The sequence below is a fragment of the Ursus arctos genome, unplaced genomic scaffold (assembly GCF_023065955.2).
Source record: "Ursus arctos isolate Adak ecotype North America unplaced genomic scaffold, UrsArc2.0 scaffold_24, whole genome shotgun sequence".
In the NCBI taxonomy this organism is placed as follows: Eukaryota; Metazoa; Chordata; class Mammalia; order Carnivora; family Ursidae; genus Ursus; species Ursus arctos.
Window position 1 is genome coordinate 22,362,739 of NW_026622919.1, and position 23,007 is coordinate 22,385,745.

Genomic DNA, 23,007 nt, shown 5'->3' on the forward strand with positions numbered 1-23,007 from the left:
CCCAGGACTCTGGGATCATGACCTGAGCCAAGGGCAGACGCTAAATGACTGAGCCACCCAGGCGCCCCAAGAGTTACGATCTCTTTGATCTCTCTTCTTTCATATCTTCTCCCCTTGTTAATCCTTATTAGCCCAGTTCACATGCTTTCCCCCGACAGCATAGGATCAGGGACTTCCAGAGCTAAGAGGGGAGGCACACAGCTGGGTTCACCTTAGCCATGGCCCAGGAAAACCCGTGGGGCATAAACGCCAGTCATCATGCTCTCCGGTTATGAAGAGAGCAGAGAGCGTGGGGAGATAAAGACAGCCTTCATTCTCAGACCGTCCCTCTGCGGGTTCTCCCCTTAGTTTGTCTCGTGTGGGAGATGGCACCGGGGAACAGAGAAGGTTGGAGGACAAACAGACGTGTTCAGTGCTTAAGGAGGACAGTCTACACGAAGAGGAGAGACAGGGGGTCACCACACCTGGTGGATCACGAGACTGTGAGATCTTACGTGTAACCCACGCTACCAAAATCACAGCTCTCTGGCAATTTTGCTCCCTACTCACCTCTATCTTTCAATGCCTACACGAAGGCAGTTTAAAAGACTAATCAGAATCCATCTGCACGAACCAGTATTCCAAGATATTTTATGGGGAAAATAAATGAGTGGAATTCAGTTAGTGCGGCAACGGGCGCTCTGAAGAGCCTCTGAGGTAGACGAATTCCTTAGCGAACTCACTCACTCCTTTCAACAATTTATTCTTCAGTGGTCCAGGTGGAACTCGGAATGGGAGAGCGAGCTCGTTTTGCTCACCCCCACATTCCAAGCCCCTGGACATGGGAGTTCTCACCGAAGTGCATGCCTGTTGCGATGAAAGGCACGCCTGCGCTCCCTCTGATGACGTCTTCTTCCCCTCTGGTTTCCTGTTTCACATGTCATTTGTGCAACGGCACGGAGACTGGCCAAAGTATGAGAGACGGCCGCACACTTAGCTACACTGTGTGTCCTCCTCCTTGCCTATATTCAGTGATTAGCTTGCACATTGCTTGGCAAATACTTTTCAAGCCCCTCGTGTCTATCTGCTCTTCTCCCATTTGGCATATGTGCCCCCTTGGGGACCCCATTATCAGATCTGGTGACTCTCTGGGCATCTGCGCCTGGATCAGTATACACACGGGGTGTGGGGGAGGGGGGCGAGGCCCAGCGCAGGACGGTAACTGTCTGGGAAGAGACCCGGCTGGACGGTGAGGCAGAGAGCTCATACCCTTGGTGGCGATCAGCAGGGGGCCCCTCGCTACGTGGAGGGTTCGACCTCTTGCTTCTGTTTGGAAATGAGCTGCGCTTCCTTAAGAGACAGGTACACCTCTTCCTGAGGATCATAGTAGTAGAACTTTCGGATATAAGAGATCAGAGGTCTGCGAAAAACATGAAGTGTTACTTACAAAGACCATAAACAAAAGACCACCTCTGTTCAAGCCTTCCTCCTTCTTCAACCCCTATGTGGCTGTGACTGCACAAAAAAACTCGGCCGACCTAAGAAACTTGCCACGTTCTCACTTGTTATAGTTCCGTCTCCCTCCCTCTTACCACCTCCACTCCACTCTTTGTAGAGACTGCAGAAGGGAGGCTCACACACACACACACCTTCCTCCCTTCCAGCTGCCACGTGACACTTCCAGAGTTAGGTGTTAAGACACGCGAGAAGCGAGAGGAGGATGCCCGCGAGCAGCGCCAGGCTCCCTGTGCAATCAGCAGGCAGGCCTCACTCACATTCCCAACTAAGCCTCCACCCCTGCCCCGACCCGAAAGACCCCATTGTACTTAGGCAGTGGGAGATCCGGGATGTGATCTATCCGGACGAGCTGTCGGATTCGGAATCTGCAAAGGTGCTGGAGGGATTTGACATTGCTGAACCTAGACACTGGATAGAGCAGCTGGACGGGAGTTGGTGGCAGTCCTTCAAGAATGAAAACCAAGGACACATTCAGAAGGAACAATGCAGCTAACTACAATTCCCCTTATGAAGCGAATCCAGGGAAGGGAAATAGGGCTTCTTTATAGTTCACATGTGCGTTCTGTGCAAAAGCTCCCTTCCACAACTGATCTCCATTTGCGGAAGCATTACCACTGTATTTCACTCAAGGGTCTCGATTCTCCTCTGCCAAGGGCCTGCCTAGCGCTAGTCTTCACAGCGGAGTGTCGCTCTTCAGAACAGCCCAGTGAAACCCGCCACGCTAGAGACTTTACTTGGAGCCAGTGGCCAGTCCCAGGCCTGAGGCTCTCCACGAAGAGCAGGAATCAAAGCACCCCTGCTAGGAATGGGGGATACTTCGACGGCACATCTAGCAGCATTCTGAAGGGGAGAACTCAGAAAGGCTGCTCAGAGGGGTCCCCAGCCAATTCCAACAAGAGGCTGCTAAGCAGAAGGCAATGGCTGGGATCAAGGCTACAAGCCTAACACTCCTGCCATTTACTTCAAGCCAGGACCAGCAGGTTTAACCCCCTCGTATTACCACACACACCACCCCCAATTTGCCTCCTCCCACCCCTCTTGCTCCTGAAATTTTAGGCTGGGTCCGGGAACAGAAAAAAAGATGATGCTTTTAAAGTAGCTTGGGGAGGCTGGAATTAGCAGCACTCAGTGCCCAAGTGCCTGCTGACTGACGCCAACCAGGCCCAACGGGAGCCCCACACCCTGCTTTCATTAACATCAGCAGGCTTGGTGCTGGGAAGGTCCAGCTCCCAGGGGCCAGTGCCGCAGCACGGGGACATCCACAATGGCAGGGACACTGAAACTGGTCCAAGGGAACAAAGAATATTCTGGTTTCAATAAACAAAGGGGCTACAGAAGGTAAATAAGCAAACTGCTCTCAGAGAGAATCTGAGTTGCAAAATCTTTGAAAGAATTCTTTTCTCAGTCGCTGTCCTATCAATAGAAATTCTGAAGACACAACTTGTTGGAAAATAACGTTATCTACTGTTTCAGGAGTTTAATTTCAAACATTTTAAAATTTTATTTGAAGGCACGAGAAGAAAAAATTAAAGCTTGCAGATTGCCTCCCAGAGCCTCTGCATGGTCACTGATAACAGACTTTCTAAAAAAGAAAAAAGTCAAAATACATGGTCTACTGTTACTAAGCAAGTAGGCTTGACTTAAAAACATCTCACTCACTTAGTCTTCAGAACTATACTTCGAGGCAGGCATCACAATTACCCCATTTCACGTATGAAGAAACTGAGGCCTATCAGGCTCAGAGAACTTGCTCGCGGCACAGAACCAACCAAGCCGGCCCGCCACGAGCACCTGCTCTGTCTGAGGAAGAGCTGAGCCCACAGAACTTGAGAGGAGGGTTCTTCAGGCGTCTCCCCAGAGCACCGGACCCTCTGCTTTCCCCTCGTCCAGGAGAGCCCTAGCATTTTGGTTCATGACCAGCCTCTCTCAGTCCTCTCCTTGCTCCTCTCCCTTCAATCTTCGGGGTTATCCTTTGAAGCCCTGTAGCCCTCCTCCACCCACATGACTGGTCCTCTCCACTCAAACACTATTAAAAAAGAAAAAAAAATTACACGTGGATTTCTCTCTTGAATATATTTAAACTCAAGTGGTTTTAAAATGGTATTGGGTTCAAAGGCCTCGCCTTTTTGAATCTACCCTCTCTCTCATATGTTTAAAAAAATAATCTTTAGTAAATTAAACTATGGCAAACAGAAGGCTTTCGGGGGTGGGTTGTAATAATGCTAAATTCAACATGATGTTTCAGAGATAAAGGTAATTTATATATCTAATTATTTATTCCCAAAGACACAGTACTACTGGACTTGTGCTTAAAGAGATCAGGATAATAAGCAGCATAAAATTATCTGACAGTTTGCCTACTTGAATTTTAATGCCCATAGATCCTTGCCTGTTTAATTGTGTTACTTTTAGCCTTGGGCTCACAAATAGCAGCTTGAAACTTGTTAATTCTCTGACGTTCCCTGGTGTCGACCCGACCATTTATTGTTTGCCCCCAAACACAGCAACCAACTGGAGCTCTCACACACACAGCACCGTAACGGAAGAGGTTAGAAACGGAAATACATCTGGGACAAGATGCCAGGACAGCAGAAAGGGAGAGGGCGAGGTGGACAGTGGTCATCAGGAACCTTCCTCTGGTCCTTCACACCAGGGGTCCTGGGCACCAATCCAGTTTCCGGCCACGTCACTGCTTTTTCTCCCCTGACAAGGACCAGGTTAGGGGTGACAAATCTCCTGCAAGCCTGAGCGCCTTCACCCAGAGGTCTTTCTGCCAAACCAAACTGTTCCCTGAAGACCCAAATTTTCTAGGCCAAAATGTCAATAGCGCAGAATTAAGAAACCCTGGGATACAGGGAAGACCTGTCACTGAACCAATAATTATAAGATTAACGATGGTTACAAAAGAGAGACCAATTTCCTTAGAGTTGTGCAATTCAAAGTGCCATTAAAAAACAAAAGGTGTTGGGGCATCCGGCTGGCTCAGTCGGTAGAGCGAGCGACTCTTGATCTCAGGGTTGTGAGTTCGAGCCCCAAGTTGGGTGTAGAGGTTACTTAAAAATAAAATCTTAAAAAAAAAAAAAAAAGTATTTTCTCTTCATGCACATCACAGATGATGAAGACCCTCCCAACTAGAAGGATGAGCTCACTTTGAGTTTTGGCTCAAACAGCATCAAGGGTTCTGCCCTAATCCCATCATACTCTCTTTTTGAGACCGCGGCCTGGGGGCGGCAGGCATTTGGTTTATAACCGTGGAACAGACCAGACTGAGGTGCAAACAGTGACCTCAGATTTGCTACGACCACACTCCATTACTAAAAAGAAGTAAGGGGGAAACCAAGATCGGGTGCCATCATTTTTATTTTTACTAAGGTCCCTCCCTTGATGTCAATTACTCCATTTATTCTAATTCATTTCCTTCGTTCTGCTGCTTACTTGCCACCATCCAGAACTTTCCCATTAGCCCTAGCTTTATGATTCCTATGATCCCTGGCATCCTTTTAACACCAGTCTGCATGCCCTGTTAGTGCAGCCAGCTCTAGTATTGAGCTGGAAAGAAAACGTGACTTTGAACCCTGGCTCTGCAACTCACTGTACCTCAGTTGTTGCGTGCGTGCGCACATGCACGCGAGCGTGTGTTTTAAGTAGGCTCCACGCCTAGCATGGAGCCCAATGTGGGACTTGAACTCACAACCCTGAAATCAAGACCTCAGCTGAGATGAAGAGCAGGACGTTTAACCGACTGAGCCACCCTGGCACCCTACTGTACCTCAGTTTCTTAATCTGAAGAAAGAGAAAGAAAGAAAGAAAGAAAGAAAGAAAGAAAGAAAGAAAGAGAGAAAGGAGAGAGAGGAGAGGAGAGAAAAGAAAAGAGAAAAGGAAAGGAAAGAGAAGAGAAGAGAAGAGAAGAGAAGAGAAGAGAAGAGAAAAGAAAAGAAAAGTAAAGTAAAGAAAGAAGAGAGACTGCAGTATCCCTTTTAAAGGGTTCTGTAAGGGCTAAATGAAATAATACCCGGCCCCTTGTAGGCACTGGGTGATCATCATCCCGAAGTCTCAGTAAACAGGCTCCTTTTAGAATCTACTGAGTTAAAATCCCTGGTGCAGGCTGAGAAAGCTCAATCCAAATGCTAATCACTACCTCTTCTTCAGCCAAGTCCCTCACAGAATCAACCTCACAGAAGGCCTAGACTTCTATGACAAGCGAAGGAGGACAGCAAACAATGGTAAAGGAGAACACGGACTTTGCCTTTTGTCCCAATCCCTCACAAAGACAGATCACTTACAGTCTTGGAGCAAATACTAACTCCGCTTTGCCTTCTCGGTTTGATTACAGTTTTAAGTGCAAACAGATATCCTCTCTGTGGCATTCCTCATAGGCCGAGAAAGAGACCGTCCACTAATAAACACACTTCTGACCTCCTTACGTAGTCTCCACAAACCTCAGCAAATACGGGTTTCAATGTGCTTGCTGTCCCTTTCCCCCATTAACAGACTGGTGGCACGTAAAGCACAGGACCCGGGGTCAGCTGAGCCTGCGTCTGCATGCTGACTTCAGCGCTGAGCAGCCAAGAGGCTTCACATTTGAGCCTCCGCCTGAGTTTCTTCACTGGCAGATGAAAACGGTCTTATCTATAAGCAGACCAATCTATTAGCAAACTTTGGGTTTTGTAAGAAATGAGAGCTGTTTAAATAAAGAACCCGACAAAGTAACCAGCAGAGGATACACAGTCAATAAACAGGAGCGAACCGCTGCAAGTTCTAGCCCTCACCAAAGTCAAGAATCCTAGTTAAAACTTCTGCAGACAGGGCACCTTTGTAGAGTGAAACCAGATATCGCAGAGAGTCCAAGACTCCGCAGGTCTCTCACATACCCTACAAGTAGACACATGTTCCAGAATTCTGAGAGGACTGATTTCCCTGGTTCACCCATAAAAAGAGCTGCCTCCCCTGCCCTTGTCAGTCACCCAACGCCGACCTCCATGCCTTGTACTGAGTTCGACATGTGCTCTCGCCTTTATCTTCCTACCTGTCCTCTCTTTGAGGCTATGAGCTCTCTGAGGGTAGAAATGTGGCTTATTTTTGATACTGAGTTACAGAATAAAAGTTTGTTAAATAAATAACCTCCAAAAGCCACAAACTTTAAAAATTACTAGAGTCAACTCCTGTAAGAAAGGATTCTAACTTTTCCCTTTAACCAAGTCAACTGCATGAGACCCAACTGTGCTGACAGCGCTGAGGCAAATACGAAACGAAGTGAGAATTAATACAGTTCTCACCCTGTCATGACTTATTTAAATCACCAAGATTATAAAACACATTCCTGTAACCTGGCTCAATCCTGTTACTGATGTTCTGCCTGGGGCTCCCCTGGAACTTCTTTTTAGAGCAGTTTCTTGGCACACAGTTTGTTTAAGAATCCTAATTTGATTCACTGGGAATGCATGAAGTTCTCATTTTAAGTTCTGTTTGTATCTTACAAATCCCTCAATTAATATGCTTGTCATTTTGCTTTTCCCCAACCCTACAAAAGCAGACAGACTCCCCCAAAACAACCCTTCTGTCCCTTTGGTAGAGATTATACAGATAGCTCCCTATTTAGTGGGCAGAAAGACTATATAACCACACCAGCAAGGATGGGAACTTCCCAATGCTCCCTGATGGAGAGATGTCTTTATACTGAACGCTGGTAGAGATGTAAGATACAACAAGATCTACTCTCTAATAGCAAGTTTAGTACGAATGGACAAAATCCACAGCAGACTGCCACTGAATTCAGCCTCCTTGACACCGTGGCCTTTCTAGTGAATACTCTTTTACCTTCCCTGTTCCCGTAGAGCTAGACTGAGCAAGTTCTCACCTCTCTGCTTCACATGGAAGCGTGAGATGCCCGGATCAGGGACAAGGAGACCCGTCCGAACGCTAAATATTCACATGACGCCTGGGCAGCAGAGGTGGGACCCGTTATCTCACTCGTGTGGTCAGAGCGGCAAAGGTTCCTTCTCAACATGCTGAAGGATTAATGTTCAAGAGCAGGGGGTTAACCACCGGACTCCAGGAAGACTGGCTGGCGTAAGAGCCAGGAAAAACGATTTCAGTAAGCGTGGCTTCTTCTGGGAGACAGGGGGACACGTTCTGATGCTACACTGCCTCACACCCAAGGAAGTTAAATAATCAACGTAACTCCAGCCTTACCTGGAACCCTGGATCTCAAGAAATAGAGGAACTTCCCATTCTTGGAGTGCATGATGGCTCTCTTAATGAACTCCACCACTGACTGACAGCGATCCTCAAACTTGGGGTGACACCACAGGCTGAAAGTTCCTGCCATGGAAAATCAGGGGGAGGTAAAGATGTAAAAACTTACTTTTAAAACATCTGGGAAGCTCACTTGAACATTTTAATGATTCGCAATTCTGGGAGGGTTGTTTGTGGGCAAGCTGTCAGACGAAGGTCCCTGAGGCCACCTGTTCCTGTTTGCTCCACAATTAACGGAAAGAAAGAAATCGCCTTTCATAAGACATTAGTATGAACACTAATGCCATCCCCTCAGGAAGCTCTGTGTTCAAGCATTCACGGACTAGTCGAGGAAAGAAAGGAAGAGGGGTTTTGCAAGTCCCACTCATTCATGTGTTAGGCACAAAACATCAAATTCTAAGTCTTTTTTCTTCTTCTTCTTCTTTTTTTTTTTTTTTAAAGATTTTTTATTTATTTATTCGACAGAGATAGAGACAGGCAGCGAGAGAGGGAACACAAGCAGGGGGAGTGGGGGAGGAAGAAGCAGGCTCCCAGCGGAGGAGCCTGATGTGGGGCTCGATCCCAGAACGCTGGGATCACGCCCTGAGCCGAAGGCAGAGGCTTAACCGCTGTGCCACCCAGGCGCCCCTAAGTCTTTTCTTCTTTAACTTCTAAATCCACACCCACCCCCACAGTATGTTGCGAAGATCCCACCCCAAAATTTAAGAGTCCCAAAAGCAAAAGGGAAACCAAACTCCCGTGACTAAAAACAAACCAAAAACTCAAGCACTAAATGCAAAGTAATCACCCACAAAGGGACGGAATCCGAGAGAACTACAGACCCGAGTCTCTCCAGCTACTCTTACAGTATCACTTAAAAAGATGAAGACAAATGCTCCACTGCAAACTGGCAACCGAAAGACCCACAAGGCTTCTATTAAAAATTCTATTTATTCGAGGAAGAAAAGCCCCTTTGAACAAAAAGTAACTGGAGCACCATTTGCAGGTTCTCTCCTTCCCGGCCTCGTGCCTATCAGGGACCTAGAGGTCAGGCATTTATTCCTCATTCTCATGGCCTCGTCATTCATCATTTTCACAGACTGATAAAAACACTTCATTCTGAAATGCTTTCCTTTGCATGGTGGTTTTCTGCCGGTTTGACTGTGGCCTTTGGAAATAGCGGGAGAGAGGGCAGCAGGCTACGCCCCAGCTATCTAACAAATGCTTAGGTCTGTAGACTGAAGGGCCTCTCTCTTCATGCACCTTTAAGGCAGGGGTGGGGACAGAGGAGACCATGGACGAAGCTATGCTGGCCTAACATGCTACTTCCTGCCTCACATGAGAAGCAAACCAAACAGATACAGCACAAAATGGCTGAGAGCAGAAAAGACGTGGTGGCGGCTGAGAAGAGCCTGCAAGGGATGCGTGCTTGTGAGGCCGTGGCTAACGCAGCTCGTTTAAGGCTGACCCCTCAAGCTCCCCAACGTTCTCGCCACGTTTCGAATCTGTAGCACAGGCAGTCGTTCTGCCACCGCTGACGGTCACGAGTGTCCGGCCCAGGTCAGACACAGAATGCCACGATGCAAAGTCAATCCAGACAGCGGGGTTGAACAAAGCAGCTTCTAGACGTGACCACAGCATTCAGCACCAGCTGACCACAAAGGAGGAGGGACCCCCCAGGGAGGAAGGCAGGTAGTCTAAAGCATGTTGATCCCACAAAGTCTCTGAGTTCTGACGACTCTTTCCTAAGAGACCACACAGGTGACCTGAAGAAATTATCACCACGCTATCTGGCAGGGAGAGCTGATGCAACTCTCAGGCGAAGAAATTCACTACAGGACGGTCACAGGATGAACACTAAGTTCTCCTCTTTGTGTACAGGATTTAAAAGAACTCTCTACATGTTAAGTCTAATTATTTTTTCTTTAGTAGACACAGATACAGCAATTACCAACATAGACGTGAAAGTTGAAGTGACATCATTCATTAGGTCTAATTATGAACAGAGCTTGGGAGAATTTGTGGAATGGCCCTAGGTTATTTCTTCCTTCTCTCAAGAGAGTTCTACCGGCTTTGCTCTGTTTGGCAGTCTTGTTCAGGCCCTCCTCTTTCAGAGAGAAATGCTGAGAATACTTTTCAACAGAACCCTCACCTTCCTCCCTACCCCTGCCAAGATTGCTTCTAGGACTGAAACCAGTACCCATAACAACATTCAACGGAGTGTGAGATTTTCCTCCCTATCCATAGTCCACTTCTATAAAACCTTCCCACAAAAAGGCCAGACAGTAAGAGTAGAGACCGGCAAAGGGGGAAGAAGGCTGTCCTCAAACGGCAGCACCGCTTACCTCTGTAATGCTCCATTCTCGTGTGGTGGGTGATACCCTGTGACCGGAAACTGAGGCTCAGGATGTAACGAGGATCAGAGCTATCTCGTACCAGGAAGGAGCCATCTGGCTTCCCTTTCAGCTTCATCTCTGCATCTTCCCAGTTCATTGGTCCCCAGTACCAACCACACTATCAAAGACAAGAGGTGGTCAAGTACTTCACAGGATGGGGGATATGTGCCCGTTTTCAGCACAATTTATTTTACCACAGGAGAACCCCCACCCTCCCACCACTTCCAAAACATTTCACTAGGCAAGAGCTGCTAAGAGTGTCTTAACCATTAGCAGTGAACAGCAGGCTCATTCTTTTAGCCCTCCAAAGTAACAGAAGAGTAAGCCTACAATCCCATTACCAAGGCCCTACAAAGAAAAGAAGAGGGAACTGGGTCAGTTAATCTGTCAAAGTCAGCTTCCACTATGTAAACAGTTCTCCACGACCGTTCTTCACCACATTCAAGGGTTTTTCTCCAGGATTCGATTTTACAACGTCCCCTATGGAACTGACCAGAGCAGCATATTGCTTTGGCACCGTAAATATAGAGGCAAGATAACCACTCTTCCTCTAAAACTAAGAAAAGGAGAGCCCAGGACAGAAGAAGGAGAGTGGGAGAGGAGGCCAGCCGCCAGTCCCCGGGCACCGCCTACCTTCTCCAACTCTCGAAGGCTGGCGGCAAAGCTGCTTGAGTCGGGCCGGTAGAGGGGACACTGGAGATGCTGGGGGGGCTGGCTGTGCAGGGATTCAGCTGCTCGGATGGGAGCAATCCGGGGAAATGCATCTGCAGGGCAAGAGAGCGGCGGTCACTTGTTCACCCTCCTTGCTCCCAACCGCAAGCAGACCCTCCTCCCCAAACAGAAATGCTAACTGAAGAGGGGCGAGGCATTAGAAGCTAAGCTGGGAAGGGTGGAAGCCGAAGCGGTGGAAAGGAGCTGGATGGGCTGTAACAGAAAGCTGTGTGGGCTCGTGTAAGCTGTGAAGGATGGGTGGGGGAGTTTGACCCCAAGAGAGGGGTAGGGGCGCTGCTCACTAACCTGACTAAGGTGACTACTTCAGGGGCTTCACCAGCCTAGAGCGATTCCAGCTTCTCCCACCTCGAGGTGAAGCGCCGGTAAAGCAGCCTTGGAAATAGTGACTCGCTTACTTGCCCAGGAAGAGGAACGATTTTGCCAGGCAAGTAGAAAAGAATGCCGATTTCATTCCTTTTACTCCTGGGGTACTGGAGGCTGGCAAAGCAGGTATGGGCTACTAAATGCTTGGTACTTATTTACAAGGCTGCAGTAAATACTAAAAGCTTAGAAACACCAGAGAACTTTGAACCCTTAAACGTCCTCACCATTCGGAAATTAAGGCAGTCTCCTAAGTGATATCTACTCAGAGATCGCAAAGCAGTCTCAGCAGCAAAGAGGTGAAAAAGTCAATAGTCTTTTATCCCCTAACAAAAGTCAGATTCACCTCCACAGGGAAAATGGGTTAGAAAAACCAGTTCTTGGCCTCAATTCCAGGGAGCTCTGGCCCAGCCAAGGGGATAAGATTTAAGCTTTCTCATAAGTCCTATTATCTCCATAAATAGACGTCTCCCATCCTTCAAGAGTAGATCACGTCATACTCCCAACTTTTACAAGGCTTGCCTCTAGACTAAGCTAACCTGGGGCATGGGGTGGAGGAGGCGGAGGTAGGGGGAAAGACTGCAGGGAAGACCCCATCGGAGCCACAAGGACAGATGTAGGCAGCGTCCCACTGATATCATCTAGAAGAGAGAACAGAAGCAAGAGGTTCAGAAACATGAGCACAGATGAGTGAGGTGAAGCAGAGGAGAGGGAGAAGGAGCATCAGGCTGCCCTCTGGAGCAAGATGGCCTGACCTTCACCCTGTCTTTTTGCACAGAGGGCAACAATCATCTTAACCTGGGTTCCTTTGTTGAAAGCAGAAATGTAAGGATATTCCTAAAGCAGTCTACGAACAGTAGATTCAGGGCAAGATAAATACAGGTCTAATCAACGTATGGACAGTAAATGTTACAGCATGCAGGTAAGAGACCCATTTAACTGCTTAGGGAGAGGACAAGGGTGCTGAGAAAGGGACAGGGAATAATTGGGTCATTATTAGAAACCCAGGAGCTTGCTGGCTCCTGGAAAAGAACAACAGGTCCCTATAGCTCACCCCCTCCCACTAAGGCAAGAAGGCAGAGAGGGGCAGAGACTATACCTAGGAGGCTGAGGCTTCTTCTCGGAGGAGGAGGGGGAGTTGGAGGGTGTGGAGAGGTCAGGCCCCGCTGAGAGATGTCCACGTCCACAAGCGACACAGTTTCACCTGAGGGATTCACGGAGCAAGCATGTTACGGAAGCACCTTGCCCGCAGCTGAGGCCAAAAGCAAAGGAAAGCAAAGGGCAAGCAAGGAAGGGCAGAGGTCCCCAGCTCTCAAAAATCTCAAAACCTCATGCTTCCCAGAGCTGGAATCACCCCAAACACCTGGGAAGTCAATTTTAAATTCTACCATCTCTTGGTCCTGTTAAAGGTCAAGGATTCTTTAGGACAGAAACATGGGATTGACAGTGGAAAGGCCAACTAATTGTGGTTGTGCCACTGACTATGTAACCCTAACAAGGGGTCTTCATTCAAATGGAACCCACAGCATTTATGTTTACAGACGTGTGCATCAATTTCTGCCTTAGGGAGCAAGACAAGCAGCTTGTTACAAGTCCAAATGGACATGAAAAGAAAGTGCCAGAAAAATGTAAGAACCGCATGGTAACCTGAATGCAGAAAAAGGTCCCAAGGTGAGCCCCAGCTTCTTCTTAAATGGCTTTCTACATCTAGATTTTCCAGAATATTCACTCAAGAGAGCCAACCATTTCACATATCAACTAATTCCTAATAGCTGAGGCTACAAAGGCCAAAAAGTGCATTTATAATCCCAGTAATGAAGTACTTCCGTAGTCAGCCAAATCAGGTAAGCTCCAGAGGAGCTCGATGGGGGATGGCACATGGTTTCTCCTACCTCTGGCCTATCAGGCAGTTCTGTTCTCTGCCTTATACCCTCCTTCTTGCCATCCATGCCCATCTACCCTCTCTCCACTTCAGTCACCAGAGGGTAAAGGGTATTTTATAACAAAGGTTGATAGACAAGTTTTGGTAGGTCTGACCCACAGGGGAAGGACTCTCAAGATTTCTCTAATTTGGCCTTTAGGGTGTTATTTCCAACAACTTTTTCTCATTCAGGAGGCTGAATTAGCCCCTCAGCCAGAATTTTATTATTTCCCAGTTAATAAAATGAGGTAACCAATATCTCTAAAAGGCCAAGAGTTGGGCTTTCAGAATCTAATGCAGTTTTTTACAAAGGTCGTGAGCACTAATTAAGATAAACAGAAAAGCTCTGCCAGGGGCGCCTGGCTGGTGTGGTTGGTAGAGCATGTGACTCTTGATCTCAGGGTCATGAGTCTGAGCCCCATGTAGGGCATGGAGCTTATGGAAAGGCAAGGCAGGGCAAGGCAAGGCAAGGGAAGGAGGGAGGGAGGGATGAAGGGGAGGGTGAAGGAAGGAAGGAAGGAAGGAAGGAAGGAAGGGAGGGAGGGAAAAAAGAAATCTGTGCTAAAAGTCATCAGTGGAAGCTCTGAGAAGCTGGACCCAGACTCATGACATAGCTTAGTAACTGAGAGCCTAGCAGCCCAGCGCAACGCAGTGAGCCCAGACAAGTATGTTTCCTGAAGGGTCAGAGGTCTGGATGACAGGTATAGCACTTATTTTTTTTAAGATTTTATTTATTTATTTGAGAGAGAGAGCATGAGCAGGGGTAGGGGCAGAGGGAGGAGGAGAAGCAGACTCCCTACTGCACAGGGAGCTCGATGCAGGCCTCGATCCCAGGACCCTGAGATCATGACATGAGCCGAAGGCAGACACTTAACCGACTGAACCAGCCAGGCGCCCCTACTGCATAGCACTCAAATAAACCATGTAATTAAAAAATAAAAAAAGAAAGAAAGATGTAATTCAAGAGCGCTAGGGCTGTCTGAAATAGAAACACCAAACCTGAACGTACAATTGTGGGTGAGCGTTCCTCACTATAAAGAGGAAACAATTATTAACGAGAAAGACGTGCTGCTACAGGACAGGATTCTTTAATTCTGGGCTTCGGGTAAGAACGGAGGCCTCCTTCCCCACCTGTGCCTATTACAGACACCAACTCACTTGTTCTGACAACTCACGGCAGTCCATGTGGTAATGGGGGTCCCACTAGCATGCTGACCATCTTCTGGACATGTCCACTCCTAAATCATAATTCTTCCAGTCATCTTTTTGAGGGATACAATCTCCAAAGGAGTATGAAATTAGGATTTTTTGGTTGAGCCACGAACAATGAGGAGTACTCTGCTCCTGAGACTGGAGGCGGTGTGCCAGACACCTTCTCTACCGCCTAGTCAAGCAGGAGCTTCGTGTATGACTGACATCACGAAAAGGCTCCCTCTCTGAACAAGTTCCCCATTAAGGAGAAGGCAGTTGCCCAAAGAATATCCAACCACTTTCCTGCTTGAGCAACTGTGCTCCCTGCTGCAAGAGGAAAGACTTAAATTAGACACAATGAAGAACTCCTGTTGGAGTTGCAGCTGTTGCTGCAAGAACTCCTGGCCCTTAAAATGGGTAAGACAAGAGTTCATGTAATCCCCTTTGCCCGAAGTCTTTAAAAATAGACCAGATAATCGGGGGTCATGTTTATCAGATCATCCATGAACTCCCCCGGAAGCAGGGACAGGAACTGTAGGACTTCTAGAGAGTCCTTTATGCACTGTGAGCCTATATATTTGTAATTCCTACTTTAAATTTACATGTGATGACCCTGACCTAAGCACTGTGTACCTGCCAGGGCCACCTAATTACCAGAGAGCAATCTCTATCTCCAGCTATAAAGCCTCCAAAGTCAAGAACACATTCCACACCATAAAAATAGCCTCGCCCCAAACCCAGAGGGCATGGAATGAAGGAAGTGACCTCAGGCCCCCGGAAGCTCGCTCTGCGGGGCATCTGCAAGTGTTCCCTGACAGGTCTCAGAACACTCCTGCTTTCAGAGGTCAGAAGAAAAAGAGAGCGATCACCCTTACCTGTGAACAGGGGGCTGAAGGAGACCGGAGAAAAGGCACTTTGAGTTCTTGTCAACCTGGGTTTCCTAGGGGGTGAGAAAGCACACACAGAATAAAAGGGAGGATGGGGGAATGAACACATACACATTTAAGTCACCACGACACTCAATTCTAGATGCACTGAAAAACCAAGCAAATCCTAGTCACTGTCAACAACACTTTTGTAATAAACCCTAAAATGTAAAGGGGAGAATGTAATAATTCAGGCAATTTCTTAAGTAGATTTGGCTACAAAGTTCAGCCTACAAAGCAATGAGAAATCCCTTTGGATCTCTCCACACCCAGCATAATGGAAGAGTGAAACACCTTGAGTGGTAATTAGCAAGTCCGTTTCTAGAGGGAGGAAGTCAGATGCAAGGCTGATTTTCATAAGGGAGTCAGGAGAATGGCCCTTGACCTGAGCAGCTGCTGTCTCGGAGTAAATGCTTTCCCAATGGCCCTGCCCCAAGGTGCAGGAGGTCCCAAAGGGAACCCCGGAATAGACCTGGCCTTGAGAATGGCACAAGAAGCACAGGCAATGTTCAACCATTAAGATCCCTGATTTCTACACAAATGCCCCCAAGCCATGGCGCAAAGCCATCAGCTAACAAGGGGACCCCCCCTCAGGTTAGGGGCTCTGCCTGGCTCCCACAGAAAATGGCCCCTTCCCCTCTCTGAGCTGCCAGTCACATAGCTCTCCCCATGACTTTCGGATGCTGCTCCAGGGAGCCAGCTGGAAAACCCAGATCTCCTGTGAAAAGATACACCAAAGGTAACTTCGCTTTGTACCAATTTCAACTGGCTTTTCAGTGAGAAATGAAAGAAATCCAAAAGATTCTGACAAAGACTTTCTGGCCAGAAATGTGCTAAGCTCAAAAAGCTCACCTCAGGATGACTGAATTGACTACAAGGGAAAGAACTTGCAGAAGTGATAAAAATATGCTATTCTCTGGACTGCGGCAGAGCTTATGACTGTATATACTTGCCAAAATTAATAGAACTGGAGACCTAAAAAAAAGGTGAATTTTAGGTGGTCATAAATTATACCTCAACAAACCAGACTTAAAAACAAAAAACAAAAAAACCCCAAGAATTGAGTGCCTGACTCTAGGCCTTCTACCTGGCTCACCTTCCAAAATTATTCTCACCCGAAGGACTAAATAAAACTTCAAACGCACCAACAGAGAAGCCGCATAGAAAATCCAAAATGAAACCCTATTTAAATTATTTGACTTTGGAAGATCTTTACGCATTTGTTTTAACACAGATGTCTAAGCTTCTCGAGACTCCCTTCGAACAGAATTTCCAAACCATATTGTGAAGACCTTACTCAGAGACAGCCAAGACGCTGGATTCCTATCTCACACTCCCTCTGCGACTTCTTCCACGCTGAGACTTCCCACCTAGCGATGGTGCCTCCCATGCCTGCCCCACCCAAGGCACACACAGGTGACATGGCTGCATCGAAACAAGACACAACCACAGAGTCCTCTGTTTGCAGAAGTTGCCCATGACAGTCTGCAGCTTAGTTCCAACGCTCCAGAGGGCTGGAATGGAAAGTTAATTCCGCTGGACATGAACTTTAAGACTGAAGAGCTTCCAAGCTGATTTTTATTTGATAACTTGTGGGTACAACATTAAACCCAGCAAGCAGAAACCTAAAGCACTGGCCTCTCAAAGGGTTCACACCTCAGCCATTTGGCCGTTTGCCTCTTTTCAAAGGAAGCTGCATTACTCTGCCATCTGCCCATGCTGGGGACGAGTCTCTTCAGTGCCAAGCACGGAAGAACGGCAGTGCCCAAATGCACACATCTTGCGGGGGCCTTCTCACTGCGGCTCCTCTTGTCCCCCACCCCCGGCATTTTGCAGACGAAAATCAGAGTTTCTAGGATCTAGAAAAAGAAATACATCAGAATCGGAACACGGGCAGAGCCATTTGAGAGCCCTGGGATGGCTTTTTCTGGCAAATAAGGGGGCCTCAGGGCTGGAAGCTTGAAGAGGTAGAAGGTCTAGGGGCTGATAGGCTAATAATAAAAATAAGTGCTTCTTTCTCTCTTCGGGTAGACTCTGTCTAACTAAAAAATCCAAAGCAGTTTCTGTCTCAAGGATCCTGAGAGCATTCTAATGGCAGTCATTCATGAAAAGACCAATCTAGACAACTATAAAAAACAAAGCAAGGGAACGATTAACATAAAATTGAGGACGGTGGTTACGTGGGGGAGGGAAGAGATGTAATGAGGAAGCAACACACAGGGGTCTTCAAAGATACTGGTAACATTCTATTTGCTAGGCTTAGTGGTGGGTACCCAAGTATGCAATTCATTATTATTATAGCACATACACTTTATGTATCTCCTTTTGTAGATATGAAGCATTAAAACGATAAAAGCCCGTCTATGCTGAATGTGCCGTTTTGGGAAAGCAACATGAATGATTCAGCTCCAGTAACATTTTTAACTAATCCTTCTATACTACATCCCCGTGTTATTTTATTCCTGCCCAGATCACCCTGACAAGCACTTGGGTGCAAAGTTAAGTCATTTTAACTTTGCCAGTGGGCCACTTGCGTCTTAGCAGCAGAAAGACCTGAGAGGGAAGGTGGGGTAGGATCTGGTGGGAGATACCTCAGCTGGCAGAAAAGGACGGGGCAGCAGAAGACCTGAGGCAAAGGTCTTCTTTGGGGCCAGCAGTTCCTTGTTGCAGCCACGCATTGCTTGTGCTACAGACGACAGACAGAATGCCTCTGTCCATTTCCACTCTGCAAATTACTAACGGGGCGGCAACAGATCCGTGGGATAAAATGTGTTAGGAGCATTAGACTAGACGGGCCGACAACCATTGATAAAACCACTGGCCCCTTTTCAAATTCCTTGAAACCTAAAATATAAGCCATGAAATAACAATGTCCTCCCTCTCCCTTGTCCATAAACCCCTTCTACTGATGTCCTAAGACTTCAACATGTCCTTTTCGACAGTGACGCCCGAACTCGGATGTGCAAAAGCCAGGTTTGATGGCCACAATTTACCCCTGCGCCTGCTAGAGCACACAGCGCCAAGGCAGCCAGCCCGTGCCATTTCCAACACGTCATAAGCCAGTGTCTGTTCATGGGCTGCAGGCACACAAACCATGTGTTCATTTGTAGTTTCAATACACAGACATCTGTGCAGCAAGGTCAGATCCAAAACTCCATCCTACACCAACCGAAGAACCTATGGAGGGAACTTCCGGGGAAAAGCCAGCCAAGAAGCGTGGTCCAAGGTCTAAAACCTTGGAATGATTTTAGCGGGGAAAATGTTAAGGAGTGAAAGATACAGGCTCCAATGGACAGAGATTTCTGAAGTTAGGTTGCTCATTCCAAAAGATAAGAGGCCAACCACAACTACCTTGTGGCACGAGAGTTGAAAAGATCCATGGAGTATGGACCCAAAACCCAAACCCAAAGTCAGAACTTCCTCAGCACACGCCACAAAATCATCTTGCTCTCAGCACGTCATGCTATTTCTCAAAAAGACCCCCTTAGACCTGAAGACCCGAGGAAACAGAAAAGGCTTTCTCATGTCTGCCGGGTCTGTCCATGACAGCAGGGCCCCAGACTAATGCCAAGGCAGCCCGCCTCTCTTACCAGAATTCTATCTTTTTTCCAAACAAATAGATAGGAAAGGACTACAGAACTGTTCTCCATTTTCCCACCTGACAATTACGAAGACTGCCAGTAATAATCTCAACTGTTAACTCGGAAAAAACCAACCTTGAAAAACGAACAAGGTACCCATTTCCAATCATGTGTGTATTATGTGATGATTTTAGAAGGTTAGATCAAATGCTATTTCTCAGCAAATACAAAGGAAGACAATCAGCTCAACATATGTGAAAAAGACAAGGGAACTTCACTGGTTTTCCTGAAATAGCAATTCTATATCACACCGAGGCCCACAGGCATCAAGCCCAGCTCTTTGAATTCCAACATATGTGTGTTACAAGGCCTAGCCCAGTTCTCCAGAACAGAAACCTGATTAGTTGGTGGGCCCATTTCTTCCTTCCCTTGAAAAGGGTTCTCTAAGCTAATTCACACGAGACTTAAGACTCAGTATATCCAGGCAGGTCCATTTACCAGACTCTAAAGCAGCTGAAAGGAACTAAAGGTTTGCTTCATGTTAAAATATGGAAACTATTAAGCCTTATAAAATGACGGCAGGAAGTACTTTCTAGTGATAGCTGTGGGAAAGGTAGATGTGGAGAAAGGCAAAGAGAACCATACCCAGAGGTTACTGAAAAGCCCCAAATTATACAGCAAAGACTGCAGAGACTCATAATTAACTCCAACCAACAATAAGGAGGGAGGCCATATACCTTCTGGCAAAGACTGACATTTCTCACAGCCTCCAGGTCCCTACCAATCAAAACAAGAGAACAAGCTAAAATTCCAAACTCATCCTTCCTCCCAACAGGGCGGACTTCGGAGGTGCAGATCCATAGAAATCACAACTACCCTGGCCAGACTTACCAAGTTTCTCACAGCGGCGAGGCTGCCAACAAGACTGGCACATAGTAAGCTGTGGAAAAGCTAACAAGCAAATCTAGCAGCACCAAATCCTAAGCATTAAAAAAAAAAAATTACCAGTTCAATCGTATTACTTCTCCTCCGAAAGCACAAAATAGTCCATCTCAATTTCTCTTGTCTTCACTCTATTCCTACAAGGACAGGAACAAGACAAGAATCACTCCCATTTTACAGATGGAAAAAAAAGAGGAAGCAAGACGACGACAAAATTGGCCTACATTCCACAGATGCTGGAGTTGTGAGCGGACTCTAGATGTTCACGTTCTCTGTGCCGCGTGCTGCCTCCTAATAGCAGCCACCACTCGTTCCTACACAAATACCTAGCTCTTCTCCAATTCATCAGAAAAAGCCCTTGGACCAAAAAATGTAATTCTCCAGTGCCCTGAACTAAGCTTCTTTGCAGAGCTACAGCCCAATTTGCTCTGCCGCAGAAATCTGTATTGAGGGTTGGTAACAGAGCAGCCAATGACCATTAAATTCTGCTTCCAAAGGCAAAAAACCGTATAATGTTATATGCCTTTTCCTCTTCCTAATCTATTAGACGTAGCAGCTAATGTCACGCCCACCTCATATTCGGTGTCTCTGGAATCTTAGACCAAGTCCTGGTCAATATGGAACAAAGGCAAGACAAACCACAAGAACATTAGCAGTCTGTCCTATGTCGTTACCCACAGCTTCCATCCTGCCCTCCCCCCATCTGATGAGAATTTCATCTATACTGGTAAGTGGAGCATTGAATGCAGAGCCTACAACAAAAAAAGCTGCTTCGGCAGCCACACATTTTTTAAGATCTGACCTCCCAGCATAAGTTCACGTGAGAAGCAAAGGCAGAAACATAGGTCGACCTGAGGGGGCAACACACGTCAACCTACTGATTTCTTTAGAGAATTTGGTTGGGTCTGATCCCCAAGATGATGTCCTGGCACAACTGTTCAGAAAGGGCAGCAAACTCAAAACTGACCCCACACTTTCCTCTTGGGAGCACGCTAACTGCCCTGAAAGGAGAAGTCCAAGGATGAGTGGGTCCCAGTCCAGGTCATACTTCGGGGTCATGTGGGAAGCTCTGTAGAAATTCAAACTCTTGGGCCCTCAGACATACTGATCTTTTCCCAAAGCTCCCCACGTGATTCTCGTACCCAGTAAAGTTCTCAAATTTATCCGTCTACCCGTTCTTCAGCCTTGGGTTGTGGTTGCCAGTGTGTCTCAAGAATCCGTCATATGAGCTGCACCGAAACCAATTCCAATCTTTGTTCAGAACCCACTCAGCAGTGCAAACCACAACGGCGGTTACCACAAGGGAAGTCTCACTTCTTGACACAAAAGCTGACAGCTTTTTAAACTAATATACAGACCTAACACTGGATGCCACAGTGCTGTCCACCCTTCAGAAATGCAGAGAAAAAAAGGTCAACGTCTAAGTTTGGAATTTTCATCAAGTGGCCTAGAACTCGTGCACCTGTGTCTATACCTCTCGCTTAGAATACTCACATGGGCTTTAGGGCAAACTATTTTCTATTCTCACAGACGGTGGTCAGCACACGGGCTCGAGATACCAAGTGTATCTAAGAAACCAACCAGGAAAACACTACGATTTTGAATAGAGATGCCCAAACAATTGCTGGCCTACAACTGCACAAGCGTGTCACATCATTTGTATGCATGAGTGTGAAAGGGGTGGGGTACACAGAAAGAATAATAAGCAATATGGTGACAACACCAACTTTGTGCCCCAAAGACCAAACATTTCCAGCAACCTCCCTACCAGATGTAATGGTAGACAGACACCTCAGAAAACTTTAAATGCCAGGGGGTGGGGGTGGAAGGATGGTTTCCAATCATCTCCCGACTGGGGAGATGCTAACCAGCTGAGAAATGTCACCAGAGTGAACTCTTAACCAGTGAACTCTTAACTGTTCCCGCAATTAGCTCTGACCAAATGGGCGATGTCCCCACCTTTAGCCCTAAGTCTCTATGCCTCCTTATGAAAAACCACCCAAAGAATTGTCAGAATCACGTTCGCAGCAGAATAAAAGGGAAATGAAACAAGGAAAGGAAGTTTTGTCAGGCAGCCCTCCAGCCAGTCTCACCTCCCCGCGTCCAGGTCCCGGCCCGCAGAGCCTCCCACGTCTGTCAGGCTCGCAGCAGAAGCAGCCAGGTCTCCAGAAGGCCTCTTGCCGGCCCCATCCCCACCGCCGGAGCCGCCGTTGCAGCTCTTCGTGCGAAAGAGCCGACTGAGGCGGATTTTGAGAGAGCCCTTCCGAGAAGGGCCCGCCAGTGGCCGGAGGGGCCCGGGAGGAGGCGGGGGCGGGGGCGGTTGCTGCGGCTCCCCTCTACCCAAGCGCCCTGGGGGGACCAAGTCCTGCATCGGGAAGGGCACCGGGGGTAATTCAGGACCCGGGGGCTGCAGCAGAAGCCGGCCGCCCCCTCCTCCTCCGCGGCCCGGGCTGCTGAGCTCCTCTTCCGAGCAGCTGTTAGTCTCCAGGCTCTCGGCCTCCGACTCCAAGCCCTCCAGGACCAGCAGCGCGTCGCTCGTTTCCGTGGGGTCCTCCCCGGCCTGCGGGGCGGCAGCAGGCGGCTGGGGCTGCGGAGGGGGCGGCTGCGGGGGGCACGGGCACGGGCACGGGCAGCAACCCCCACCGACCGTCTTGACCCCCGGCCCCGCCGGCTGCCCGAGCCCCAGGGCCGCCAACTGCGCCTCCAGTCCAGCCGCCGGGCCCCAGGTCCGCTCAAGCGCCAACCCCGGCGGCAGGGCCTTGGGGTCCAGGGCACAGCGGTGCCGGGGACACAGCAGTTCCGAGGGTCCCGGCTCCGGGGCCGCCTCCGCGTCCTCCTCCTCCGGCGGCCGACCCACGTTGCGGAACACCATCAGCTGCGGCGGCCGGGAGCCCCGCGGGCCGGGCCGCGCGAGGAAGGGTGGCGGCGGGGGGCCATGGCCCGGGGGCGGCGGCGGTGGGCCTGGCTCGGGGGCCGCCTCTCCATAGCCGAGCAGGCGGCTCAGGACGCGGTACGAAGCGGCCGCCGCCGCCGCCTCGCCATCCCGGAGCTCGGCCCCCTGCATCGGGGAGAGGGAAGGAGGGCGGGCGGCTGGGAGCCGGGCTGGGGTGGGGACTAGGCCGGGCCCCGCCGGAGCCCCGCCCGCCGCGGCCCCCGGAGCGACAGCGCTAACGGCCGCCGCGGCCTCTGCCTCATAGAGGGGGGCGGGGGGCGCGCGGAGCCCAGCG

The 23,007-nt window shown here is 48.5% G+C and overlaps 1 protein-coding gene across 3 annotated transcripts in view; it reads right to left on the bottom strand.

Annotated features, from left to right (window-relative positions):
• The window catches only part of SOCS7 (suppressor of cytokine signaling 7), a 31,191-nt gene extending 8,184 nt beyond the window's left edge, over positions 1-23,007 (bottom strand). The window contains exons 1-9 of one of the 3 annotated variants that reach the window (XM_026513014.4): positions 21,874-23,007; positions 15,207-15,271; positions 12,319-12,423; positions 11,759-11,860; positions 10,761-10,891; positions 10,077-10,245; positions 7,690-7,818; positions 1,806-1,941; positions 1,249-1,399 (exon numbers count right to left, since the gene is read on the bottom strand). In XM_026513014.4, the coding sequence (XP_026368799.2) occupies positions 1,279-1,399; positions 1,806-1,941; positions 7,690-7,818; positions 10,077-10,245; positions 10,761-10,891; positions 11,759-11,860; positions 12,319-12,423; positions 15,207-15,271; positions 21,874-22,844 (1,929 nt within the window). In that variant the 5' untranslated portion in view covers positions 22,845-23,007 and the 3' untranslated portion in view covers positions 1,249-1,278. The remainder of the gene's footprint in view (positions 1-1,248; positions 1,400-1,805; positions 1,942-7,689; positions 7,819-10,076; positions 10,246-10,760; positions 10,892-11,758; positions 11,861-12,318; positions 12,424-15,206; positions 15,272-21,873) is intronic. The other 2 variants (XM_026513012.4, XM_026513013.4) reach the window with 2 other exon arrangements.